This window comes from Triturus cristatus, chromosome 4_1 (genome assembly GCF_964204655.1).
Source record: "Triturus cristatus chromosome 4_1, aTriCri1.1, whole genome shotgun sequence".
NCBI lineage: Eukaryota > Metazoa > Chordata > Amphibia > Caudata > Salamandridae > Triturus > Triturus cristatus.
In genome coordinates, this window is record NC_140585.1 from 1147929404 (window position 1) to 1147945377 (window position 15974).

Genomic DNA, 15974 nt, shown 5'->3' on the forward strand with positions numbered 1-15974 from the left:
TACACAGGCTGCTTCTGGTACTCACCAGTCTTTCACAAAGGACTGAAAGTGAAGAGAGAAGCCCATGTTACAGGGAAGCAGAGGGGGTTCCTCCTGAAGCACTTTTGTGAGCACCTCAAAGTCAGTCTTGCAGTTTATGTAGGGGAACTGACCTGTTGCCAACTCCACCTGAAAGGAAATGCAAAGATTCAGAAAGGACACCTGTATGCATCCTGAAAAAGACAATAATTACCTGCAAATGGGCAAGGCCACAGAACACATGATCACAACAGCTTTAACAAACAAATGCTTGTATGAAAAACAGAAAGCAGCGATGAGCAAATGAGTTAAGACTAAGAACAGAGGACGGCTCCAGGTGTGACTCAGAAAGGAGGGACATTTTCAACTGTTACAATGTCTATTGCCTACTGGCAGGGAACTTCGTCAAACTGCAGCGTAATTCTATTATAGAGCTATGTGGAATGCTCTGCACACCAACTCTAGTGTTGGGACTGGCGGATGACAAAAAGATTGATTAGTAGGTGTTGGGTTAGAAATAGGAGAAAGCCCTGGAGTAGGAGTAACATTCACCATATAAGTAACATTATATTAACTTTGACATCCTGGTACTGTCCTGTTCGCAAACATTGTTTTAGAGTATTTCTAAGAAAAGAGTGAGGAAGAAAACAGATTGTCGTTCAAGCAAGTAAACATACATCAGTCACTCAAAGGACACCATTGGTTAAAAGAAAAATTTGTACAAGCTGCCTATAGTGTGTAATGTCCATAGATAGTATGTGGAGGAGTCTCAGCAGCTGCACCACCCAACGTTCTCCACAAAACACATGGAGATTTCAAGAGAGATGAGACCTCTATAAGGTGACAGCACTGGTTGCCAGAAAGAATCCATGTATTTTTTTTCCAATTAAAGAGATATTTAAGAGCACTGACCTAGTTCTAAGAACAACAGTGCTTTCCAGAAACGTATGTGGTAGCAGAAGCGTCTTATAGATTATATGATGTGCATACTACAGTGTGGTAGAGGAGCCAATAATGACTGACAAGACTAGGATGAGGAGGAGGAGAGGTCAACATTTGATAGAAACATTATAGATTAAAGATGTTGTTTACTTTTTTTATATTACGCATTCACACATTTGCATAGTATTGCACATTTGTAAATTATACAAAGAAAAGAAATCACTGGAGGCTGGTTTTTATAGTTATGATCAAACTAAATTTAAGAGAGGTTAGAACAAAGACATTTTTCAGTTAGAAACAATATTCAGATATTCCTCAATCACAAAGTAAGAAAACATGCAACGTGCATAGGAACATTTATTTACGATGAATTGGAATGAGCACCTTTGCAATACACGAAGGGCCCATGTCACTCGTTCTAATCAAGTAAACAACACCTAGAGTTCAAAATGGTCATGGTCAAAGTGATGGATTTGAGGAAGGTAGAGTATCCAAGAAAGGAGATTAGGTTTGACAGAAGCTTAACCTTGAAAGGTCTATACACAAGTCATGACACATTGCAACCAATGGACAGTAGATCTTCTCACAAGAGGAAACTGGTGAATACCTGGAGGAAATGTACTAAAATAACTTTTTTTAATTGGCTGTTGCAGTCTGTTCCTGTATGAATGAATGGCAGCTGCACTAATTTGATGTACCAGGTGTATGTTACATTGCACAAGGTGTTTTGCACATGACGCAATATTGAGAAACTATGATAGAAAATTACCTTGATAAAGCAATCTGTATACTATGTCGTATGTGGGTCTTCCAGCTTGGCTCCATATTAATTCAGGTACACATGTGCACAAGCTGAGAAGCTTACATCAGTCCTTTTTATGAAGGGCCTTATAGAGAAACATAGTTGTGGGGAATATGCCCAGAACTTCCCAGATAACTAATCATAAAGGATGGATTGTGCCAGAGTCCTCAAAATTTCTTTTAAAGTAATCAAACTTTCAATGGTGAATACCCAGTATCTGGTATTCAGTACATCCACGAATGAGGGCATGACTAAGATGGCATCCAGAGAAGAATCCTCTTGCCAAACCTACAAAGTAGATCTGCTTTTAGCCTATTATGCTGTGCTGCGAGTGCCTGAGGGTGCTGGCGATGCAGTGAAACCCCCTGATACAGGTAGACAGGGCAATTGCTGGCTGGACAGCTCTCTGGTGCAGAGGCACCGGGTGGAATGGGTGTTGGGAGGATCCAGGCTGACAGCTGGCGGAGACTATAATGGTTTTCCCATGGGCAGCAGTGAGTGTGGCGTTGCCCTCGCTGGACTGCCTTGTTGGTTCTCTGCTGCGTTCCAGGACTTGCCGGTGTCTCTGTGCCACCATATTGCGAAGGCCCACAACATGCCATAGAGGTGGCTATGGGCTCCGGGTGCTGCCTTAGCTTGTTGATTGACCACAAGGCCCAGGATGTGACCAGGAATGCAAGACCCTTGGACTACGGCCTCACAACTGTTGACACAACATATGCAGTGAGTGACCTTTTTCCACTTTTGTTAGGCACTCATTTCTCCACCCTCCTCCTCTTATTTGTCTGAAGACGACATTGTGGTGCTTAAACCATGCTGGGTAGCACTGGCAAAATCTCCACATAAGTGCAATGTGGTGAAGTGCCACAGAGAAATGAGTGTTGATTAAAGGGGCTTGTTGCCTCAGTGGAAAAGGAGTGCCGATTCACTGAATTGCAGCACCCAGACGATGTATCATCATTTGTGCGATGAGGTTAATCTCCTGGAGCTGGATCGCCTGCACAGTTTGATACCCTTCCCCAATGGCCAGCAGTCGGGCAACGTGCTTGGCCTCTGACTTTCATGGATTCCAGTGACAATGATCACAATCACAATAGCGTGCCACCAAGGTATGAATTGTACGTTGTTGCTTATCTGCTGATCAGCAGACGTATAATATAAACCGAGCAGAGGAATGTAGCTTCCCCTTATACTTCAGAGTGACCAGGCACTTTGCAACCTGAGTGATGGTTAAGCCCAAGACCAACAGGTTGCGCCCTATCCCTCCAAGGGAATCATGGAGATGTTGACGGTGACCCCGAGCACTACCGATGCCATGCAGCACATGGAATCCATGCTTGAAAAGTTTAGGGAAAATATAAAAAACTCAAGGCCATACCGATTCAAAACGTACACTGGAAACTAAGATTGATGCAGTCTCGATCGACATAGGTCTACTGTAGGCAGACCATAGGATGCGAGTTGCGACAAACAAATCCATGCTCAGGACCACGGGCCCCACCCTAATGGAGGTCCAGTTGCGTACCCTGAAAAAAATGAGTTACTTACCTGTAACTGCAGTTATCCAGTATTAGTATCTTTCATAGATTCACATGTTTGAATCATTCCCAGCTGTCGAGATGGGAGTCCTAAGGTAAAATAATCAAGCAGTAATTATCAAATATAATAGGCTATGATGGCCCTAAGCCATGTTGTTGATAGCCTAGCTATGGTCTTAAAAAATAAAAATAAAGGACCAAATGTTAAACACAGCCAATCAGCAACCTCTAGAACACTCCCAGCAGAGGCAGATTCCCTCAGATTTTCTAAGCACAAGTGGGAAGTAAGAATTCCAGAAAACCAAAGAGAGAAACGGTGGGTTACATGCTAATCTATTAAAGATACCAATACTGGATAACCGCAGTTACAGATAAGTAACTAATTTTCTTATCCAGTATTGGGGTATCTTTTATTGATTCACATGCTTGAATCAGAATAGCAAGTGGTACCCTAAAAATCGTACTGTCTGTAGTGGATGGAGGGAGACATGCCAATAATAAATACATAAAATCAGTGCTTCAAAACATAGACAATTTTAAGTATGCCAACACCCTTCCAATCCCAGAAGGTTTACCCTATGTATACAATAAGGTATGAAGCACCTATATCATGCTATTATAGAATGGGCTGTTTGTCCGTGGACGCATCTGCGGCCGTCGAGTGCTTCGACGCCAGTGCTCCTTTCGAGGACTATGGCTCAGTTTTTCGAGAGTCTGTCGGGGCTTTAAGGGTCGACGTCTCTTACCTCCTTTGACGACTTCTTATCGGTCTCTGCGACCATGTAGTCCTCTGGTCCCTCAGCGATGTTGTCCTCTTCTCCACTGGAGAGGCCCAAGTCCCGGAGCGACGGGGGTTGTCCTTGCCCCTGCATGGTGTAGTTCGCTATCCTCGGTCTCTCCCTCACTCTGAGGGTCTTGGGGGTGAATGCCGAGCAGGCGTTGCAATCCTTGCTTTCATGGTCGATTGGCAGGCAGAGGTTGCAGACTGGGTGCTGGTCCTTCTGCGCGTACTTGTGGAAATTACGGCAAAATTTGAATGGGGTTTTGTCCATTCCTGCGCTCAGGGGGCCCCCTGTGTGCGCATTCTCCGTTGGACGTCAAAGTTCTTAATCTTTCTCACCCTCTTCGTCGTCCCGGCTCTGTGCTCCTGGTCGTGATTTGAAAAAATCCAACTTTTGTGGTTTTCTGCTTGATTTTTCTATTCTCTTTTCCCCAAAAACTCTGGAACTTCTCGGTGACGATCCAGACCCAACGGCGGAAGAAATAATCTGAAGATGGCGCCCAAAGGTGGGAGCTTCCGGAGGAAGCGCGTTGGCGTCATGGGAAGAGAAACCAAATAGTGGGACTTCGACGCCCACCTGGGCCACAAAAAAAAAAAAAAAAAAAAAAAAAAAAAAAAAAAAAAATACTACGATTCCGGACCAAACCAGTAGACCGTGGAATAATGCTCAGCATAGTGAATCCAGAAAGATTCACGCTGCAAAAAATTCTTTACTCGAAAAAAGCCTACTTTAATTGAAGAGAGGACGCAGCACCACTTGTCCAACCGCTGCATCTTCACACTGCGCAGATTGCAGACAGTAGTGTTGCGTGAAAGTGTGGATACTTTTCCATGTTGCAGCAGGGCAAATGATCTCCAGCGTCACTCCAGCGAAGAGCTGCGAACTTAGACATTGCCCTGGTGGAATATGCCTTAGTGTTTCTTGTTAAGGGCTTGTTAGCCTTGTCATGGCAGAACTGAATTGCTGTAGAGACCCATCTGGCGACAGTGACATTAGTAACTGCTGTTCCTTCCCAGACCTGTCCGTAAGCCACCAGTAGCTGGTCAGTCTTTAAGTCTTTAGTCTTGTGCAGGTAGTATTTGAGACCTCTTTTTACATCTAGTGCATGCAATGCTTGCTCTGCTGAAGTAGATGGATTTAGGAAGAAAGACTAAAGTATGACTGGTTCGTTAAGGTGGACCTGTGTCAGAGCCTTTGGAAAAAAAGTTGGGTTTGTCCGCAAAGCCACATAGGTTTCTGTGAAACGAAGAAATGGTTCTTTGACGGTTAACACCTGGATTTCCCCAACTCTCCTTGCGGAAGTGAGAGCCAGGAGGAGAGCTATTTTCCTAGTTCGAAATTTCCGTTCGGCTTGGTGAATCTGTTCAAAATGCTGCTTCATTAATTGCACGAGGACCAAGTTGAACTTCCATTCCAGAGGGGGTGCTCGCACCAGAGGGAAGGCACGGAAGAGCCACGGAAGAGTCCCTTCATGAACTGCATCACTAGACTCAAGGCACAGAGAGATGGAACTTGAAGAGATCTTCAGTATTGGGAAATCGAGGAGAGCTGCAGCTTCACTGAAGAGAATGTGAGACCCGATTTAGCTAAAGAAAGGAAATATGGCAACATTTGTTCCGGGTACGCTTGCAACGGTTGTAAGTCATTCCTTTGGCACCAGCAGCAGAACATCTTCCACTGTAGGCGATTCGTCTTATCAGTACTTTCGGCTCTGGACTTTGCGATGAAGTCCCTAAACTCCTGTGAGATATTCATGTCCCTGAACTCCAAGACCTTAGGAGCCATGCATGCAAATGAAGAGACTCCGGGTCTGGGTGACATACTTGACCCTCATCTCTGGTCAGGAGAGATGGAGATGGTTGTAGGCATATGGGCTTCGATTTAGACAACCGAAGAAGTTCCGGGAACCAGTGCTGCCTGGGCCATCGTGATGCTATTAGGCTAATACAACAGTCTTCCATTTTCATCTTGGTCAGCACCCTGGGGATTTTTTCGGGGAAGAGGGGGGGGGCAGGTACCTACGCATATATTCCTGACCATTGCATTAAAAGGGCATTCCCCCTATTGTCCGTACGAATCAGCACGGAGGAACCTGATATCCTTGGCAAGAAAGCCTGAAGAGATAAAAAAAAATGGCTTTGAGCTCTAGCCTGTTGATGTGCTGTTGCCTTTGCGCACTGGAGCATTTGCCCTGTATGGGTAACTCCTGCACATATCTTTCCCAGCCGGCCATAGAGGCGTCTGTTATTAGGATGAAGACTAGGATGGTTTGAAGGAAAGTAAGGCCCTTTGAGAGATTTGGTTTGTGAAACCACCATTGTAGGGCTTCTTTCATGCGTGTTGTGATCTGTATTATAGCCTCGAAGGATCACAAGGCTTGCGGCCATTGCCTCTGTAGTTATTCTTGAAGAGGCCTCAGCCTTTGTCTGGCTAGAGGTACTAGATCTACCGCTGATGAACACATTTTCAGGAGCGATTTGTATGTTCGTACTGAAACTGGCCCTTGTCCTGACATATTCTTTGCCAGTCATTGCAATCGTATCTGCCTCTCTTGTGATATGAAAGCTTTGCAGTGGATGGTATCTATCATAGCTCCCAGGAACGATACGACTTGACTGGGAAGGGATTATGATTTTTCCTTGCTTACAGTGAGACCTAGAGCCTGAAACAACTGGAGGCCGGCCTTTGTAGTTTGACTGGCCTTTCGTGTTGTTGGTGCTTTGAGCAGCCAGCCATCCAGGTATGGGAATACCTGGAGACCTGGCGATCATAGGGCTGCTGCTACCGGGCCAAGGCACTTGGTAAAGAATCTTGGCACCGATTTCAAGCCAAATGGAAGTATTCTGAATTGGTAGTGGGTACCAGCTACCAACCATAAATCTTACAAATTTCTGGTGTATAGTGATGTGAAAATATGCATCTTTAATGTCGACCGAGGTCATGAAGTCTCCTTTGTTGAGATGATGTAGAATCTCGCAGAGTGTTACCATCCTGAACGCCTGTTTTCTGAGAAACTTGAGATTCCTGGGGTCCAATATTGGTCTCCATTCCCATGAATTCATTTTTTATCAAGAAAATACAGGAATAGAAACTTACACTATCGAGATAAAGGGACATCTCCGATCGTTCCTTTGGAGAGCATGCCCTTTAGGTTCCTTGTGCAGCAAGTAAAGACGAGAAAGGGGGGGTTCTCCTCTGGGTGGAGTATTCGATGGGCGCTGAAGGAATTTAGAGTGTGTCCAAAGGTGACGGGATCGAACACCCACTGATCTGTTATATTGCTGCACTGATGCATATGGTTGGAAATCTTCACACCCACAGGTTGGCAGGGTAGGGAAGCTGGTAACCGGACGTAATCATTGTTTTCTGTTATGAGTCACACCCTTGTGAAGGCGTTGTTTTACGGCCCCGTTGGCAAGAGAAACCAGCCGTAGAAGGCTTAAGTTAAACTGAAGGTTTATATCTTTGCCGGTATTGAGGCTGATAAGGCCGATACTGATGGGATCTCTGGTAACCTCCTTTGTAAGAGGTAAAACCTTGTCCTCTAGCCCCTGTGAATGGCACTTTTCAATATTTTAACATGCCTAACGATTTTGCAGTGTCTGTATCAGTCTTGATCGCTAAAAGTGCCTCATCGATATGCTTTCCAAACAGGGAATCCCAGTCGAAAGCCATATGCAAGATGAAAACAAGTTACTTACCTGTAACTTTGGTTCCCCAGTATTGGTAACTTTCATAGATTCTCATGCTTTGTATCATTCCCCGTCGTCGGAATGGGAGCCTCGGTAAACAAATATATATATATATATATATCTCATAACCATAGAAACAAAAGAGAAAAATAGGCCTAGGCCTCATCTCATTTTGTAGTATATCACCCTCTTTGTGTAAAAGAGCCCGAACTTTTGCCAGGACCAATCAGCACAGCCTCACCCCTTGGAACCTTCCTGAGAGAGCTCAGAGCCTCAGATTTTCGTAGCCGTTGTGCCAACAGCCACTACCTCAGTAAACCGGCAGAGCTTTCCCAGGGGAGGTGGGTGGGCGCATGAGAATCTATGAAAGTTACCAATACTGGGGAACCAAAGTTACAGGTAAGTAACTTGTTTTCTTACCCCAGTATTGGAACTTTCATAGATTCTCATGCTTTGTATCAGAATAGTAAGCAGTACATCAGAAAAGCACATTTTGGAAGACACATGGCCTTACACAACCATCTCAGTTTACATGAAAAAACAATTATTACTGAACCAAATGTGCTTACCAGGATGGAGGGATTGTAGGGAAAGCTCACCTCTCATTGAAAAAGATTCCGGAGGACTGCTTGACCCACAGCAGCGTCAGCTCGTCCCACCGATTCCAGGCAGTAGTGTTTCGTGAAGGTGTGTACACTGCTCCACGTTGCTGCCCTGCAAATGTCTTTGATAGCCACTCCAGCAAAAAGAGCCACTGAAGATGCCATCGCTCTCGTAGAATGAGCGCGGGCCCTTCTATCCAAAGGTTTGCCCGCAGCCTGATGACAGTATTGAATTGCACTGGAGATCCAGCGGGAAATGCCACTCTTGGCGAGCGGCAACCCCTTCCGCGGTGCACTGTAGGCAATAAATAGCTGTGTAGACTTCCTGAAAGAGCGTGTGCGCTCGAGATAGAATTTCAGACATCTCTGGACATCCAAAGAATGTAAAGTTCGTTCCGCCTGGGTAGAAGGCCGCGGGAAAAAAAGAATTCAAAATCAAAGGTTCATTCAGATGAAACTCCGAAGGCACCTTCGGGATGAATTTTGGGTTGGTTCTCAACACTAGCACATCCTTCTTGAATTGCAGAAAAGGCTCCACTATGGATAGAGCCTGGAGTTCACTCACTCTCCTCGCCGTAGTTAATGCTAAAAGGAGAGCTAACTTCCACGACAGGAACTTCAAGTCCGCCCTGTGAATCGGCTCAAAAGGAGCTTTCATGAGCTGCGCCAGCACCAGGTTGAGCTGCCAGATTGGAGGGGGTGCTCGGACTGGAGGGAACATCCGAAACAACCCTTTAAGGAACTGTTTCACGATCCTTGAGGACCATAGAGATGGCCACGATGTTTTTCTCCTAAAACGGGATATGGCAGCCAAATGCACCTTGACAGAAGAGTGCGCCAAACCGGATTTAGCCAGTGACCGGATGTAAGGCAAAACCTGATGTGGCCGGGATTTATAAGGATGGAGTTTATTCCTCTGGCACCACAGACAAAATCTCTTCCATTTTGCCCTGTATGTCCTATTAGTGCTCGGCGCCCGCGCCCGAGATAAAACATCCCTGCACTCCCTGGAGAGATTCAGATGACGGAATTCTCTGTGTTCAGGAGCCACGCTGTCAAGTGAAGTGACTTCGGATCCGGATGGAGCACCTGCCCCTGATCTCGCGACAACAGAGATGGAATCAGTGGCAAGCGAATCGGGCGATCCTGGGAGAGAAGCAGGAGTTCCGTGAACCAGAACTGCCGTGCCCACGCTGGAGCAATGAGAATCATCTTGCATGGTTCCGCCCTGACCTTCCTGAGAACTCGAGGAATGAGGGGAATGGGAGGAAAGGCGTAGCAAAATGCGCCGAACCAGGCAATCGAAAGGGCATTCCCCAGAGACCCCTGATGGGGAACTTTGCTTGCGTAGAACCGGCACTTGGCGTTCTCCGGGGACGCAAAGAGGTCTATGGTCGGAGTACCCCATCTCTCGAACACTGCCTCCAGCGTGGCTTGATGTAACTCCCACTCGTGAGTCCCTTCCGTCTGTCGACTTAGAGCATCCGCTGTGATGTTGAGGCACCCTGCTAGGTGCTCGGCTTGCAGAGTGATCTTGTGAGAGATCGCAAAATCCCAGATCGTCTGAGCTTCCTTGGACAGAGTACGCGACCTTGTTCCCCCTTGCTTGTTGATATAGTGCATGGCCGTCGTGTTGTCTGTCCGGACCAGCACTGCACGATTCTGAAGTCTGGGAAGGAACGCCAGCAAGGCTAAGTGAATGGCCCTCAGCTCCAAGAGATTGATGTGGCGTAGTCTGTCTGCTGGACTCCAGTGACCGCTGACCTGAAGCTCCTGGAGGACAGCTCCCCATCCTTCTAAGGAAGCATCTGTGGTCACCACCATAGGAGAAGGAGGGATCCAAAACGTTAATCCTCCTGCGATGTTCCCCTTCACCAGCCACCATTTGCAGGCTTTGCGCATAGCAGGTGTTATCCACACCTTGTCGTTGAACGACCCTTCTGCCTGGCGCCATTGTTTGTCCAACTCCTCCTGCAGAGGACGCATATGAAGCCTGCAATGCGGTATTAAAGGTATGCAGGATGAGATCGATCCGAGTAAGGACTTGTACCGTCGAACCGATACATATCTCCTGTGCAGCATTTGACGAGCGGAGGTGGTCAGTTTGCCTTGACGCTCTCCGACGGACGAGCCGTGCATAGTTTCGTGTCCAGAATAGCCCCAAGGAACTTTCGTGACCTGGAGGGTATCAGCACCGACTTGGACCTGTTGAGCTGAAGACCCAAATGGGCGAACAACCGTATGCAAGTTGACACGGCCTGAGACGTTGCCTTGAACGACGGAGCCTTGACGAGCCAGTCGTCCAAGTATGGGAACACTTCCAAGGACTGCTTCCTTAGAAAAGCAGCGACTGGTGCCAGCATCTTCGTGAATATCCGAGGTGCCGACCGAAGGCCAAACGGAAGCACCTTGAACTGGAAATGGCTCTTGCCTACTGTGAAGCGTAGATATTGCCTGTGAGCTGGGTGGATCGGAACGTGGAAGTATGCATCCTCCAAATCCAGGGACGCCAAAAAATCTCCCGGATTCAGTAGTCGTAGAATATCTTGGAGAGTGACCATCCTGAAAGAGAGTTTGATGAGATAGGTGTTGAGCTCCCTTAGGTCTAGTATAGGACGCCATGTATCTTCCGTCTTCCGAACCAGGAAGAACCTGGAATAAAACCCGTTGCCCCTTTGCGAAAGAGGTACGGGCTCTATCGCCCCCTTGATGAAAAGTTGGTGGGCTTCGAGATGCAACAGTCGGAGATGTTTTGATGGACGGGCTTCCGGAGCTCTTGTTGGAGGAAGATCTTGGAACTCCAACGTATGGCCACTCTGAACAATTTTTAAGACCCACCGGTCCGATGTTAAAAGAACCCAGCTGTCCAGACAAAAAGAGATCCTGCCCCCAACCGGCGTTCTTGGTAGGGGAGGAACAGTAGCCAGAGCCAGGAGGCCGCTATTGCCTCTTGGCATTGTCTCGTCCCTGACGATTGACGTCCTCTCTGGGACTGACGAGAGAAAGACGCCGAATGACCTTGGCGTTGGCTGGAGTATTGACCTTTATAGGACTGTCCTGATTGTGTGGAATACTGACGTTGGTTTCCTCTGTAAGTAGAAAACCCTCGACCACGTGCTCCTCTGAATGGCACCTTGCGATAATTCAAAGATCCCAAGGGCTTAGCTGTGTCCGTGTCTTTCTTTATGCTTTGGAGGGCGTCATCCACATGCTTACCAAAAAGCATCTCCCCGTCAAAGGGAAGGTCCAAGATCTTATTCTGGACCTCCTGGCGAAACCAGGTCGCCTTCAACCAGCCTTGACGGCGCAAGACCGCTGACCCCGCCAAAGCCCTGAAAGCAGTAGAGGCTATGTCCATCGCACAGTTAATGACTTCCGAAGAGCATCTTTCCCCTTCCATGAGCACCTGCTTGGCTTCCTCTTGACTCGACTCTGGTAGCTGGTCCATAAACGGCTCCATGTCGCACCACATCTGGCGGTCGTACCTGCCTAGAATAGCCAAAGAATTAGCCGCACGGACCAACAAGCTGGCCATGGTGGAGAATCTTTTTCCTACATTGTCCAGCCGCCTGCCTTCTTTATCCGGAGGCGTGGTTAACGGAGTGGACGGATTCTTTGACTTGCTCTGCGCGGCCTGAGATATTACGGAATCTGGCTTAGGTTGTCCTAGGAGACATGCAGGACTGCCCTCAGGGGCCTTGTATTTCTTCTCCAGCCGGGGAAGAACCGGGATGACCGTCGCTGGGTTCTGCATCGTCTTAATTCCCTCATCCCAGACATGTTCTATGATGGGAATTGATCTGACCGACTTTCTATATTGTGCTTTAAAGTCATATAGGAAACAGTCCGACTGCTCCACTGTAAGGGGCAGACCAAACCTCTTGGATGCACGCTCCATCAGATTATGGCAACCCCCAATATCTGCCGGGGGCGATACATTTGTCTTCCGGCCTACAGCATCCGGATCCTGCATACCAGTGTCATCAGGGTCCCCATCCGGATCCCCTGGATCAGTAAGGGGGATCACATGCCCCTCATCGTCATCATCTGTATCCAAATCTTGTGTGTCTTGATTGGCAGGTTCTGAATATGAAGACTGAGGAACCACTAACGGTACCACTGTTGAAGCGGTACGAGGTATATCCTTAGGCAGAGGTGGCAAGTCCATTGCCATGTCTCGCGGTACCACAGACGTAGATGGGCGCACCGGTGTGACGTCTGGGAGTGACGGAAAACGAGCTTTATAGTCCTGCAGCATCATCTGCAAATCCGTCATTAAAGCCACTGGCAAGGCTATCATATCCTGCCTCAGAGAGCGGGGATGTACTTCCTGTGAAAAGCTTTGTCGCTCCTCCTGCACCCCTGGACCATAAAACTCCTCAGTATCCGTGTCCTGCTGTTTCACATTCAGGTCTGAAGGGCTGTAGGCGTCCCCATACTGCCCATCCTCCTCCTCCTCCTCCGAGTCATCGAGAAGCATGGATGGTGGCAAAGGCGTGACCCGCCTAGGCGAAGTCATGTCCGGGGTAATTTTTAACCTCTGGATGGTAAATCCCGAATTCTTCGTTGTCGACGGTCCCGTCGACGGTCTCGTCGACGGAGTCGTTGTCAAAGGGATTCCATGCGTCGACGAACTCGACGATGACATCGTCGACTGAAGGGTAGCCGTCGTCGACGGGGCGAGAATTGTCGTCGACGATGAGGTCGTCGACGATACAGGAATCGTCGTCGACGGTAAGGTCGTCAACGGAGCATGCTTTATCGTCGACGGGACAACCGTCGACGGTCTCGTCGACGAACTCGTCGTCATCAACATCGACGAACTCGTCGTCGTCGATGTGGTCTTAGTCGTCGACACCGCCGTCGAAGATGAGAAAGAAGCCGTCGTAGACGATGAAGTAGATATCGTCGACGGTCCCGTTGACGACCCCATGGAAACAGTCTTAACTATGGAGATCGTCGTCGACGTACCTGCTTTAGCCAGCGTCGACGGACGCTGTTTCTTCACTGGAACTGTCTGTGGAGTTCCTGCAGCATGTTTCTTCACAGGTTTCTCCTTTTGGGACGGAGAAAATGTTGCAACCTCCTTCTTGTCCCTAAGGGCTACGTCCACACCAGCAGCACGTCCGTGCCTCTCCTTTACACTTCTGTGATGAGATTTCATGGGACCAGCCTCCTCAGACCTTTCAGAGATCCTGTGAGGGGCATTGACAGGGGGTTCCATAGAGGTGGAGGGAGATGACCTACCCCTCTTCCTAGATCTCCTGGAGGAGGTGCCAGAAATTGAATCCTCCTCATCCGAAGAGAGAACCTCCGTCCTGGTCTTCAGCTTCTGGAGCCACGTCAGCAACCGACCCTCTCTGTCTCTCAAGGTTTTGGTAGAGAAGGTCCGACAAATTTTGCAGTCTGTGGCCTTGTGTTCCGGGTATAAGCAGTAAATACAGTTTTCATGCTTATCTTCCACAAAAAGTATCTTCTTCCCACAAGAAGCACAAGGTCTGAATAAGGCTTTCTTCTCCTTTTCTGACATAATGTCACAAAAGATGGCAAATAAAGATGTCTAATAGTAAAGTTCTGAGAAACTGAGCAGAGCTCAGTGGAGACTCCCTAGCACAACGTGCGGTAGAAAAATCTGAGGCTCTGAGCTCTCTCAGGAAGGTTCCAAGGGGTGAGGCTGTGCTGATTGGTCCTGGCAAAAGTTTGGGCTCTTTTACACAAAGAGGGTGATATACTACAAAATGAGATGAGGCCTAGGCCTATTTTTCTCTTTTGTTTCTATGGTTATGATATATATATATATATATATATTTTTTTTTTTGTTTGTTTACCGAGGCTCCCATTCCGACGACGGAGAATGATACAAAGCATGAGAATCTATGAAAGTTCCAATACTGGGGTAACTTCGTCTATACCTCTGGCCTAAAGGTGGTCGCCTTCAACCACCCTATCTTCTGAGCATGGCGGCACCCCCCAATTGTCGAAAGCCCGTGTTGGCAAAATCGAGAGCAGTCGATGGATGGTTTCCGACGCAGCGCGCTCTAACAGGATCTTCCCCGCTTCATGCCTTCTTTCCTCTGGTATCAGATCCACCAAAGCTCCCATATCAGACCACATCTGGCTGTCATAGCAGCCGATGATGGCTAATGCATTCGCCGCCCTGATCATGACTGCAGCCATAGTGGAGAAGCACTTTTCAAGAATGTCTGTCCTGCACCTCTCCTTATAAGGCAGAGTAGTGATTGGGGTGGCTGGGTTCTTGGATCTTCTTTGTGACACTTGGGAGGTGACCGAGTCTGGCTGGGGCACCCTGCTTCATCAGAGGACACGCTGAGACAGATGGTGGTAAGATTGTTAAACTATGGGGACAGAGTTACCCTGCAACTTTCTAGGCCCTTGACTCTACAATGGCGCTAGCATTAATACCTACTTTGATTACACAACTAATGTTCAGAGACAAAGTAATTCTTTCATAGGTGTTTAACAATAGCTGCATACGATGGTCTTTAAGTACACATACTCCAATATATTGCAAGGCTTAGAGTTGTCACTCTTCTTCTAACCCCACAGTGGGTGGGGAGGATTGAGACCGATTACAAATTAAGGGAGTACCGATCCCTCCATCCAGGGACCGTCCTGGAATGGGAAGTGGAAAGAATCTAAAAGACGACGAGGTGGGAGGTCTCAAGGACGCTTCACGAAAGAGAAGGCGACTTTAGCAAGGGCCCAAGTGGTGGCCAGCGTGTCACAGAGCAAAAACCCATTCAGTTTGGAGTTGAAAGGGGGAGGATGATCTCCATTTCTTTTATGAAAAAATTATCATACGACTGTCATTGACAGGAATTAATTAGATGATATGGCAGTCACTGGGCCTATGCCTAATCTGCATTACCACAGGGATCAAAAACTCTTTTTGCCATCAAAGAGCAAGTCAGCGACCTCATCCTGAGCATCCTGCTGGTGTAGTAACACTATAGGCCGTGCATGTCTGCACGTCTGAGAGGCACTCTTAACGAGGGTGGTGGACATTGAGGATTTGTGTCTGCTGCCTTCTTGCCTATATTAAGCATCAGAACATTGTTCTATTGGAAATCTGAAGTAATGTGGCACAGTGTTCGAACTCTGGCAACAAATGGGGCACTGTGTTGGACATGTCTTTGTCAGCCTTTTCCTGTGTATGAACAAATGTTTTTCATAGGCATCTTTGAGAGTTTAGTGTCTTCGTCCAAGCAGGTTCAGGTAGCCAGCACCACCACAACTGACTAGGCACCGTGGTTGCGCATGACAACATTTTCACTAACTCTCTTTGCAAGGGGCCCCTTTTCCCTTTTAAAGTGTGGATTCCCGAAAGAGATTTCATTCATATTTCCAGAGCCTGCATCATTAACTGTAGATATATGTGCAATAAATTATTAATGAGCTGCCTCAGCTAACGCCAGACCCAAGTACAGTAATACCGTCCTCATTCTCAGTTGCTGGAAGGTGCTACTATGGGTCCTTCTGGAAGACAACTGAGAATACCCTCTATAGCCAAGCTTAAATCTCTCCTTCCCTGTAACAAGGAGACTGGTCTACTTGAAACAAGCTGCTGATCTATAAAT

At 47.5% G+C, this 15974-nt stretch overlaps 1 protein-coding gene across 2 annotated transcripts in view; it reads right to left on the reverse strand.

The window, feature by feature from the left end:
* MAP2K7 (mitogen-activated protein kinase kinase 7) overlaps positions 1 to 15974 on the reverse strand; it is a 178911-nt gene that overhangs the window by 21633 nt on the left and 141304 nt on the right. For both annotated transcript variants that reach the window (XM_085654285.1, XM_085654284.1), the window contains one exon: positions 26 to 168. In XM_085654285.1, coding sequence (XP_085510411.1) covers positions 26 to 168 — 143 coding nt within the window. The remainder of the gene's footprint in view (positions 1 to 25; positions 169 to 15974) is intronic.